Source organism: Limulus polyphemus, unplaced genomic scaffold (assembly GCF_000517525.1).
Source record: "Limulus polyphemus unplaced genomic scaffold, Limulus_polyphemus-2.1.2 Scaffold111, whole genome shotgun sequence".
In the NCBI taxonomy this organism is placed as follows: Eukaryota; Metazoa; Arthropoda; class Merostomata; order Xiphosura; family Limulidae; genus Limulus; species Limulus polyphemus.
In genome coordinates this window covers 874505-886875 of record NW_013665721.1, presented here as the reverse complement: position 1 = coordinate 886875, position 12371 = coordinate 874505, and the positions used below count along the sequence as shown (strand labels likewise).

At 35.1% G+C, this 12371-nt stretch overlaps 1 protein-coding gene across 1 annotated transcript in view; it reads right to left on the bottom strand.

The window, feature by feature from the left end:
- The window catches only part of LOC106471245 (synaptotagmin-4-like), a 23684-nt gene extending 15890 nt beyond the window's left edge, over nucleotides 1-7794 (bottom strand). Inside the window, exon 1 of the mRNA XM_022400780.1 lies at nucleotides 7581-7794. Coding sequence (XP_022256488.1) covers nucleotides 7581-7650 — 70 coding nt within the window. The 5' untranslated portion in view covers nucleotides 7651-7794. The remainder of the gene's footprint in view (nucleotides 1-7580) is intronic.
- Nucleotides 7795-12371: the final 4577 nt, after the last annotated feature.

The following is a 12371-nucleotide window of genomic DNA, read 5'->3' as shown; positions in this document are numbered from 1 at the left end:
ATTTCATCATTCTGATCAAGTAGTGCGCTATTAACCTAAATAACATATAATATTATTTCATCATTCTGATCAAGTAGTGCGCTATTAACCTAAATAACATAAAATATCCTTTCATCATTCTGATCAAGTAGTGCGCTATTAACCTAAATAACAAAATATTCTTTCATCATTCTGATCAAATAGTGCGCTATTAACCTAAATATTCTTTCGTCATTCTGATCAAGTAGTGCGCTATTAATCTGAATAACATATTTCTTTTTACATGCAATTGGTCCGTAACTTAATGGATAGCCTGCTCGAACTGTGATTCTGAGAGTCATGGTTCACAGCCAATTACCGCTTAATCGCGCTCCGTGCTTTAGGGCCGTGCGTGTATTATAAGAGTAACTGTCAAATCCCACTATTTGGTCAAGCAAGAGTAGCCCAAGATTTGGCAGTGGTTGCTATTAACTAGCATCTTCCCCTCTTCTTTATCAGTTATAAATTAAGAATGACTAGCGCAGATAGTCCATTGTGTAACCTTACGTGAACATCGTGAAACAAAAACAAAACAATTACGCCCAACGTATACATACCGGATTATTTTGGCCAAAGATTTCAACAGTTATGTTTAGTGTTACAGTGTATGTACTTTCAACAACAGAAAGTTGAAGAACTCCGACTATTGCTTGCAGATGAGATTTAGATCCATCTCTGCGACCAAAAGTTCAACTATTCAAAGCACAAACCACGCCACCATCATGGGGCTGTGTTTTCTGGACTAGGCACAAAAACACTTTTGGTTGCATAGACAGTTTTATTCAGACGATACCAAAGTTTGTGTGATGAACGAAGAATTGTCAATCATTGTTGTTTAACTGGATATGGGAACGTTTCGAGAATGAGACTTCATTGACTGGTTTAGCTTTAATGAAGTAATGTGTGTATAGTTATAGTTATACTCGTTCTACTAGTCCCAAATATTATTTCCGGTAACCAATCGTAAATATGGATTTTAGTTTGATCTTAATGTTTGTTTTGTGCAAAATTATCGTTAAATGCCAATTTTTCATCTAATTAGTGGCTGATTAATGGGGCAGTTAAATCCATGTTATATTTATATATATATATCAGCGTACCAGTGTAATCTACACTTATTTCGTTATATTTATGGATTTCCCCCTGTTAAGTAGTTATACTTCGAACGCTCAACTCGATAGCAGCTTTAGCTTACACAGATAACTCGGCAATTGTCACACCCACAAGTACCCGAAATAACATTTCACCGGCGTATTTTTATGTCCTAAATCACAAAAATAAAACCGGTTTTGACCTCTGACACGAAGTAACGGAGTATTTCAACTTGGAGGTCAAAACCGTAACATTTTACATGTTAAGCTTACTAACAGTTTATCGGGTTCACAAATAATTACTTGTTTTCTGACCGATTGTTTCGGCTTTATGACTTTTTACTCAGGTCAAAGGGTATTTTGGATATTTAAAAAAAAATATTTGACAATTGTCAGTAAGTTTTGTTCAAATTTGTATCAAAAAATCTGTAAGATAATCGTTGGAGGAAGGGACCGAACTTCAAATTACAACAAAACATGTCGGCTTTCAGCGACGGGCTAAGCAGGCATTCTACATTTCGTACCTTCTACCGTGATATGGTTTGTTCGTTTGTAATTAAGCACAAAGCTACACAATGGGCTATCTGTGCTCTGCCTACCACGGGTATCGAAACCCGGTTTCTAGTGTTGTAAGTCCGAAGACACACCACTGTGCCGTAACCGTGATATGTATTTTGTTTTGATTATTGTTTATTTCCGCACTGTCATGGCAGCAACATGTGGTCCAGGGTGTTTAACATTATCTTGTTCTAGTCACTTCAGCTCTTTGTTTTGTTGTTAGATAATATCTTCAGCCCGTACGAATTTTTCAGTGTGCAGTTTCAGCCTGTTGAAACTGGAATATCCTTTGCTGGTCGAACTATGATGTTAAATGGATATGATAGCTAACCAGTACTGTCAGGTAACAAAGATCACGAGGTGACCCTGTCCACTGGACAAAGAAAGCGAGGTGACGTTTGAAATCCAGGCACAATTTCTTTATTCATTTCTCTCCTTGTTCATTTCCAATGAAAGTATGTTTTTTTCTTGTTTTTTTACCGCTCGTGTTTGGTATTGGAATCTTTTGTCTCGAGAGAAGGAAAACTTTAACATTAAACATTTACTAGGAAGAACTATCCGCTGGCATTTATGGGTAGGCGCACTAAACTTCCCTTTAGTGTTTAAATAAATAATTTGTTTATTTGTCTAAAACTTGTCCAGGCTATTTATTTTTACACTAAACATAACATTCAATCGAAATATCCCAGCGTACGTGGGTGTTTAACGTGTGTATATTAAATGTTTACCTAAAGTTTCTACGGGAATGAATCAACTAAATTGTTGGCGTGACAAATAATAATAATAATGAGAGAGTTGCAGTTAGTTAGGTATGAACAACAGCCAATGACAAGACATATACGAATGTTCATCAATAACGACAACTTTATTTTCTGCGCATATTTCTTTAACACAAGGAATCGCGAGCATCTTACTCGATCATTGTTAACGGAAAGCAAACAACAACAACAAAAAGACTCGTCACAGTATCAGTTACGGTATCGAGTTTGAGACCCGATTTCATGCGATTACTGAAACTTATATCGGAATTGATAAAAACAATTCCATTTCCTTTCTCCATCTTTACCGAAAAAGCATTATATTTTCTTTAACGATCTACTACCCAACTCGGGGCTTTACCACGTGATTACAACTTTTGTCTTTTTACAGGCGTTCGTGTAAAGCAGAATGACGAGAAAAAAAAACATGAACCACCGATCATTATAAAGTCGATTCAAGCTGGAAAATACATTCATCTAAAATATTCACACCACTGCCGAGATATTGCGTTTAACTGTATTATAAGTAATTCAGGCGTTATTCAGTGGCAATCTAGTAATTGTGTCAAATAATTAATAGAGTTTCGTGTGTAATATTAAATCTAGTCACCAAACATGCACGCTCTTTCAACCGTGGATGCGTTATATAAAATGTTACGGAGAATTCCACTATTAGTTAGTAAAGAGTGGCATAAGATTTGGTGGTAAGTGGTATTGACTAACTGTAACCTTGAAACTAGGAACGGCTAGAGCAAATATCCTTCGAGTAGTTTTGTGCGATATTCAATAAAAACAAACAAGGAATATAAAGAGTTGAATATCAAAATGGCTTATTTAACCTACTGTTGCGTCAGCGAGGTCTCGTGACTAGTGTCACGCCACCCGTTTTCTAGAACTATCCTGTTCCTTCGGGAGTGCTCTAGCATTTGCTAGATTGGGGGTGGGCTGGTATATATAAGATGGTGACAACGTGACGGGACAATGTGTGTAGTAGTGAGTAATTGAACTGCAGTCAGAAAGTATTGTTGAAGTTAACGTTCGTTGTTATAGCGTTTGTTATAGAGCGACTGTTGAAAATAAGTGTATCGGTAAAGTTATATTCAGAAATAATAAACCAGTTTTATTAAGAAAGAACTTGTGTCGCTAAAATTTCCTGGGAACGAAATTACGGAAAATCAACTAACGAATGGAGACGTAACACTACTTTAATTTCTTTTTTGAAACTATACAGTTATCAATAGATAGTTGATAATCTGTATTGTTACTGACGTAGTATTTGCCATGAATGCTTCAAATCTAATTCTTAAAAGAAAAATCGAAACAAATATTCTAAGAAAAATGCCAGACAAAATATTTTAACTCTATCTCACAAAAAGTCAATAACGAAGTATTTTTGAGGAAAGAAAATTTATCAAAGTAAGCTAATTGTTTAAGTCAGAACTAAGAATGAATATAATAAATTAATGAAGCCAGTTCTATACGTCAAATGGATATATGAAGTATATACACAAACGTATATACACAAAGGTATAATATAATAATTAGATCTTAATGAGTCATAAGTTGAGTACCCTTGCTGTTAATCACATTGTCGCCCATAAACCCAACAATATCTCTGGTGTCTCTGCTGGCTTAGGAGATTTGGATGAGCCCTAAATCCACATGCTAAGTTAATGAAAGTATAGTCTTCAGACACGTAAAATTTAATAACTAGATGTAGTTCCGAAGTGTTCTGTTTCAAAAGTAAATAAATCCAAAATTAAGAGTAACAAATATTTTTATTTCTTGCTTTTGAAGTTCGTATGTCATGTTGTTTGGTAGCCTGCCATTATTAGTCTCAAAGTGGGTTCCTCGTCATCGAACAACACACTACTGTATTGTAGTGCGAGTGGTTAAAACAGGTGACCCCTCGAGGCGGCCTTCGGTCCCTTTTCCGGGAAATAATAATCATATATATATATAAATACAAACAAAATCAAGTTTCCTATACATAAGTACACAGTGTATGTACGTGGGTTTGTCAGAGTGAACACTGAACCATAGTCTAAAATATTACGTCCACAAAGAGAGCGGGAAAATGTTGAAACACCAAGGGAAAACAAAAAACAGAAGAACTGAAAACATTTTCCATCAAAAATAAATTTTAAAATCCTATCACCATTTTTCAGAACATTTCAGAATCTTATTGCGACTTTTATGTTTTTATCCGTCACAACACCCAGTATAGAAATGACCACCCAAAACAAATGGGTGAAATCGTACATTTTCTGTGTAAAATATATAGGAAACCCTAGCGGTAATTAGCGAGATTAATTGCAATACTGGTGGTATTTTTATGTGACTTATATGCTATTAGGGACCTTGTTTTGTTTTTGTTAGGAGCAACGCTACAAAATGAGCAATCCGTGTTGTGCCCGCCGCGGGTATCGAAACCCAATTTTAGCGTTATAATCCCTCAGATTTACCGCTGAGCTACGGATGGGGACAGGGACATTATAATCAACAAAATCAATTTGATGCATAAGTAGTTTATAAAAATATGTTTAATAAGCCAATGGGGTTCCTGGACCCCATTAGTAATCCTAGGGAGCTGTGAATTTTAATATAAAATAATATGTATGATAAGTTATATCATGTTTGACAAGTGGTACCCGTCCTTTGTTCGGGTTATGAAATAAATGAATAAAGTGTGAGTTAATGCTATGATCAATAACACAAAAATCCTAACTTTCACACAATTTATTTACAACAAACATATTATTATAGTATTCATTATTATCTCACCAAAAGTTTTGTATAAGCTTTAAGAACTCACTATGTATATATTTAAAACATGGTACACACTGTGTAATGGTCAGAGTGACTTTGTACGAATAGGCATTAGCCAAAGTGGTGGCGGTAGGGGTGCTTCCTGTTATCTGCTTTCAACACCCAACTCGTAATGTCCTTCCACAGTGTTTTATGTGATTAATTAATTAACGGTCATTGCCCGTTTGTCTTACGGGCCGAAGTTGAAACGTCACGGGTTAAAGTAAGAAGTGGGTATAACTCAAGAAACGGCTCTTTATATCAGTCTTATGGTGGCTGTAGAAGTAGAAACTTCAGCTGAGTTTATGTGTTATTGCAATAGTTATTTCATATTTTCATTGCATTCTCCCAAGAGACAGTGCTAGCGCACTCTCTGAGATATATAAAACATTTTGCCCTTCCCCATATTTTGTGAATATTGTGTTATAGAAAATTAAATAAATTTTTTGTGTAAGAAGGTGGCGCCATCTACATATTTAGTTAATGTTAAATTACGTCAAAGACAATAAACGCTCTATAACAGCAATAATGGAGTGAAGGGGGTTGTGAACCTCCAATAACATGCTCCTTGTTCCTGACTATCATCCTACAAAGTTTGATTGAGATTGGCCTAGCGACGTAGGAGTAGTTAGATAAGGTACAAACATACAGACAAACAGTTTTTTTGTGCTCTCTCTATATAGATTCTATGAGGTCGGTAAGCATATATATAAGTGTGGTAGCACTTTTCAAAAATATAAGTATCAAAGAAGTACACATTTCAGAACCATGTAACGCAGCACGATTAAACTTGGCTTTACATTCACGTACAGGTTTTTCCCTTGGCTGTTTTATATAAGACTCTCCGCTCTCTGCTTCTTCAATCCAATGAAATAGATTTCTTATATGTTGAAATGCTGTTAAACTTTTTCGTCTTTTCCTTATAAACTTCTGTTTGAATATTCTTCAGTAAATGAAATCAATGGTCTATCACAGTGGGGCTCCCAATTTTACCAACAAATCTTCACTAATATAATCGTATATTATTAGTTTACCTAAAATCTAATCATCAAACTTCATTAGTACAGAGGTCGTGATAGAGAGATAATTACGTAAATAAAAAAAAAACAACAACAACAACAAAAAAAAAACAGTTCATGACTCTGTATGGATGGTGACTTTTTTAGCATTAGTACACACATTGTTCACCTTCATCCTGGGTATAGATTTGTCTACCTCTTTATTTGTCTGTATTTTTATTCATTAACCGTTTCTTTAAACGTAGAAAATAAGTTAATCATGTATGTTGGACGATTGGTTGAAAAATGGACCTCTTCACTTATAAAATCAAGATGCTATTTTCATCCTTTAGATTGCTAAATTCTGAAATGGGTTTCAGAACTATCCCGTTGTATTAATTTTTGGTATTTCGGTTTCTTTTATGAAGAGTAGTAATTTTTTCCCCAATTGATCACCAGATGGTAGCCCCCCCCCTCCAGTGGCACAGCGGTATGTCTGAGGACTTACAACGCTAGAAACCAGGTTTCGATACCCGTGGTGGGCAGATCACGGATGACCCATTGTGTAGCTTTGTGCTTTATTTCAAACAAACACCAGATGGTAGCTTTTCTGCATAGTTATGACTATTCATTGAATATGTATTCTTGAACATTGGTGATACTTACATGAAAATGTGCTGTATTAGAATTGGAATGTTAAACGTGAACGGTATTTTATGTGACAACATGAACTAAACAGCCAAGTCAGAAACCCGGCCCTAAAGTTGAGATATGGCAGTCCCTATATTTGATCTCCAGACTAGAGGGAGGGTAGCCAATCAGCAGTACTCGCTTTGTTGGATTCTTTGAACCGAATAACGAGATTTACTTTTACTTTTATAATGCACCCACAGCTGAAAGTGTGGTGCGTATTCAGAGGCATTACGGCTCAAACCTTGGACCTTGAGATCTGTAACCCGGCACGCTAACTTTTGGGTCACGCCTGTTTTGTTTTTGTCATATAGGTTCACGCAGCTTATTGAATAAGCATTAAAAGTAAAAAGAAAACACAGTAAGCCAGAGGTGTCTATATTTGTATTGTTAAACTGTCCTGTAAAAAAATGCGTTCATCAGTGTAGAATTCATGAAACATGAGATCTTAGCTTCCTCAGAAAAAATTGTAAAACAAATAAATAAAAAAGTGACATATACACGTGGTTTCAGCTGCTAATGTGTTGTAGATTTCGTTAAGCGGATATGAAACTATGTAAACACATATGGGATTTATGAAACGCCAAATCTGTATAGACTACGGAGTTATACATTGTTGTGATACTGGAGTAATACAATGGAAAAGGTTTTAAACATACCTCCGTGTATGGCCTTAACTTCTGGTTCGTCTTTGATATGAGCTGTCGTTCCTGATGATGGTATCTTCATACTTGTGTTCACACAGCGAAAAAATACTTGTACCAGAGTCTCTTTATCACTAATATCAATAGAGTTCTTTTAACACATCTCCCCTTAATCATGGCGTCTCAGACGAGTTAGCTTGCACTGCATGGCACTGGCAGTTGACAGTCATTGCTTACTGCATACATAGTGAGCTATTAATGCGCGTGCGTCAAAAGAAGTGCGTAAAGTATAATCTCCATGGTAACCACAACAGATTCCAGGAATTAAAATCAATGTTGTCATGTCACTCATCAGGATCACATATGGCTAGATCTTAAAATGTCACTTAGATTAAGATATCAATAATGTATTTAAAGGATATTAATGTCAAATACGCGTCTAATAGCTTAATCAAGTGAAAAAGTGATGATTTGGTAATGAATTGTGTGTGAGGAGTAGGACTGTTACATAATCAGATTAAGAGATATGGCAAAATAGCACAAAATGCTGTAAGTTTTACATCTATAGATATGACATTGAAGAGGGAAGTAGGATCCGTGTAATAACCATTGTAGTGTTTGAACCTTGACCTCGTGGTGTAACTCGTCTAGCGTTTTAATAGAAAATACATTTACAGTCAAGGAGGAAGGAAGAAGTTTTGATGACACCTGACCCTCCCAGGTCACAACGAACACGAACAAGCGCTAAGGCGTCAGGGTCATTCATCACTTTTTTTTTAATCTGTAGAGACTTTACAGAAAATCAATAGCTTCTTAAGTACATTTTTCGTGGAGATTTGATTTTTCTGATCGTGAAAGTTCTTTCGTCGCTCTTTTTCGATTTTTTATAACATCAGTTTTCATGTTTCAAAAAACCCTTTTGTTTAAATTGTAGAAGATTTTACCACATATATTTCAATGCTATTCTAAGAGTAAATCTCGAGTTAAAAAAATACGGTTAAAGAGGAGTTAATAGGACGTTTCTCAAACTTTTGAAAAAAATTTAAACTTAACGTATCAGTCACAAGCTCGCTTTCAGACTCATAATACCTGTATATGGTTTTACACTGAAATAAAATGAACACGAGAAAAAGAAACAAGAAAGCGAAAAGGAAATACAGAGAGCGAGAGGCATGTATGTTTGTTTTGTTAAACTGTCTTGTAAAAAAAAACATTTTTCTGTTAAGCACATATTAGTGTAAACTGTGCGAAACAAGAATTCTTAGCTTCCTCATAAAATTATTTTATTTGTTTAATGGTTTTGTAGTTTTTTCATCCCAACATATAACCAGATGACACCTTATCTGCATAAAACTGAGTAATTATTGAATAAATTATATCGTTTAAGATTAGATATATTTTGGAAATTGGTTTATGTATACAAAAAAAATGTTGCATTGAATTAAAAAAGTTGTTATAATGTTTTTTCAGTTTTTATTTTGGTTTTCATCATCTTATAAATTACCTGCATCTTCAAAATCAAAAGAAAGTAATTTTGCATGTAATTTAATTTATAATGTTAAAAGTGGAAGAGGAAGACCAAATGAAATCTGGCTTTATGTTCCACCCCACGAAGAGGTTAAATAAATAGCAAGAACCTATAGCAGCTGCTTTTTAGCAGAATTAACATCTGAGCTCGTTTTAAAGACAGTCCCTTTATTTTTTCTTAGAGCCTCGAAGAGAACCATTTTGCCATTATAAATCTGTTGTATTTTCTAATAATGAACACCAGAAAGATGGTACCTTCTATCAACCATGTATATCCTAAGCACTTTCTGAAATAAACAACTTGTAGTTTGTACTTTGTTTTTATATTGTGATGCCATAGTTTTCAGGACTTTTTTTTTTGTGGAAATTTCTAGTTACACATTTTTGGAATATTTTATTTATACATTCTTCGAGAAAATGAACATTTTATACTAAATAGAAGAGAAACTGGACACTCTGTCTCTGCTCTTCCTTAGGCTGCCTGAAGCATATGTACTCGACTATTGACCTTTGGAAATAAATTTATCAATAAAATTATTTATATCTTTCAGTCTGGATCGTGGGATTGCCCCTGTGGTAGACCTCTGAATTTCAGAACTGATGAGGCGGGTTCGAATCTGTGCGATATCAAAAAATATTCCCTGTACTTTAAGCTGTGGTGTGTTGATTTTGCTGACTGGCTGCCTTTTCCTCTGATCACTAAGTAAAAATTAAAAATAGCAGCAGTTAGCAAACTTTTTCACTCCTTTTATTTTTTTCATCCTAAGCTGTTTATCACTTCATCTATTCAATAAGATTGTCAAGGAAAATTTGAAAAGTCATAAGTTTGCACCAGTCCTATATCTTTGTAAATTGTTATGTACTACAGTAGTTACTCTGTAACGGCTCGTACTTGTTCGAACCTTTTCTGTATTATCGCTCTCCACAAAGATTTGTGCAAGTTATAATGAGCTGGAGTTTGTTTCCTTGGAATACTCAATAGGAATGATAGTTGATATGGATAATATAGAATTGGGGGATATCGCATGAGAAATGTTCATTCCAACTTTTGTCTCCCGATGGGACAGCTTCAAGTTTACGAACTTACAATGCTAAAATCCGGGATTCGATTCCTCGTGGTTGATAGATCGCAGATAGTGTTATAAGCCCACATCCTTACCGCTGAGCCGCGGGGGGCTGTTCAGGTTTCACATCAGTTCCACATTATTTACGCAAAGTCATAAATAGAGCTATCTGCGGATAGTCGTCCCTAATTTTGAACTGGTAGAGTAGAGGGGAGGAAATTAATTAATAACATCTATCACCAACGTTTCGGCTACTCTATCTGACTGATTTACGTGGTTTGACTGTTACTCTTGTAACGCACCTAATGTCCCAAAGTGCACAGCGGATTTTTGCGCAACAAATTCACTGGCTGAACACGTTTACTACCAGGCCATTCTCGATTAGCGTGTTTGGGAAAATCTATCTTAAAAAGGGCAAGGGAAAATGGTATATAGGTATTATTTTTTCAAGCATATTTAGTATTATCATTATTTTTATTTATGAAAACTTTAGACGTTCACAGTTTACAAATCATTTAATTTATTTTTATTTTTGTGAAGAAATCTTTATTTTTCTCTTAATATATTTTTTCGATTTTGTTTGTGAACAATGTAAAATAATAAAAATGAAATTGTTGTCGTGGTTAGTAGCTTGTATACTATTCACATTGTTGAATTATCGAAACGATTTATAGCTTTCTACAAACACTGGTATTCAATTTATTGTGCTACAGATTCGTCCTCGCGGTGGCTTAGGGGTAAATCTGAAGGCTTATTCGAGTTTCGGTATCCGATGTGAGCCGAACAAAGATAATCCATTATGTAGATTTGCGTTTAAAAATAACAAAGTACAGATTGAGTGACAACATCCGAGGTCATTTTATTATTTTTTTTGCGATTTATGGGGGCGCCATCAGCAGATGATATGTCCCCAATTTCACCGATCTGATCTAGTTGAACTAGATACATTTGTCATTCTGCCATTTAGCATTAAGAAAAGTTAGTAGTTACATATACATACATTATTATTATTACTATTTTTATTATTATACTTTTTTGTTTTGTTTTTATTGTAGTTAATTGTGTGACACTAAAAATCCTACAAGGTCATGTTATTGAAATAATACATAAGGAAAAAAGTTTACATAGTTAGTTCTTCTCGACTGGGGGCGACTCCAGCCATTGGAGACAAGGACAAAAGAAGTAGCCCTATTAGGAAAAAGAAAAGGACATTAAATTTTTATGTTATTTGTTATAACGAAGTTATATATTACAGGATAGAAACAATTCGTAGTCAATAAAGAGAGGTAGGTAAAAGGGACTTTTATGTTACCCATCTGTTGTTTTATGGCTGCTCGATCTCTTTGGTAATATATACATTCCATGAAAGCGTGTTCTGGGTCTTCAAAATTTGAACAATGGCTGCATTCACCATTTGGGTGTACTTTTATTCTGTACAGATGTCCATTTAGACCTGTGCAATTAAATCGGAGGCTTGTAATAATAACTTCTTGGTGTCTGTTCGTACATTCATACTTGATGTGAGAAGAAACAACAGGAACAATTTTCTTGTAGATATTGGAATGTTGCACGGAATTCCATCTACACTGCCAGGAATCTAAAATGAATTGATAAACTTGGCCATAGAGGTCACCAAGTTCTATAGAAACGTTTGTGACCCCAGGATATGCTAACGCATTCTTGGCAAGATGATCAACTATCTCATTTTCCTGGATTCCTATATGGCTAGGGACCCAAAGAAATTTGATGACCATACGGCGACGTAATCGGACAAGGTATATAAATATTTCACTCAGTAACATTGGGTTAGATGAAAAGGAACCGTTCTTAATTGAAAGTAATGAACTTAAAGAATCACTGACTATCAGAGCTTTCGTAACCTCGGAATCTTCCAGCCACAGAAGGGCTTGTAAGATAGTAAACAGTTCAGCCTTATATACAGAAGCAGGTGCAGTTTTAAATGCTTTTCTGATTTTGAGATTGTTTATATAAAATGCTGATGAAATAAAACTGGTAGACTTGGAGCCATCCGTAAAGATACTAGTATAGTCTGAGAAACTTGTTAGTTTCTATTTGGTCAAGGACAAAAGCAAATAATTTTACTGCCGTTTTTTACTAACATAATGAAAACTGACGTCGACATCAGGGGTTGGAGTCTCTCAAGGAGGAAAGTGAAAATATTGGTATTGTTGCGTCAGCGAGATCACGTGACTAT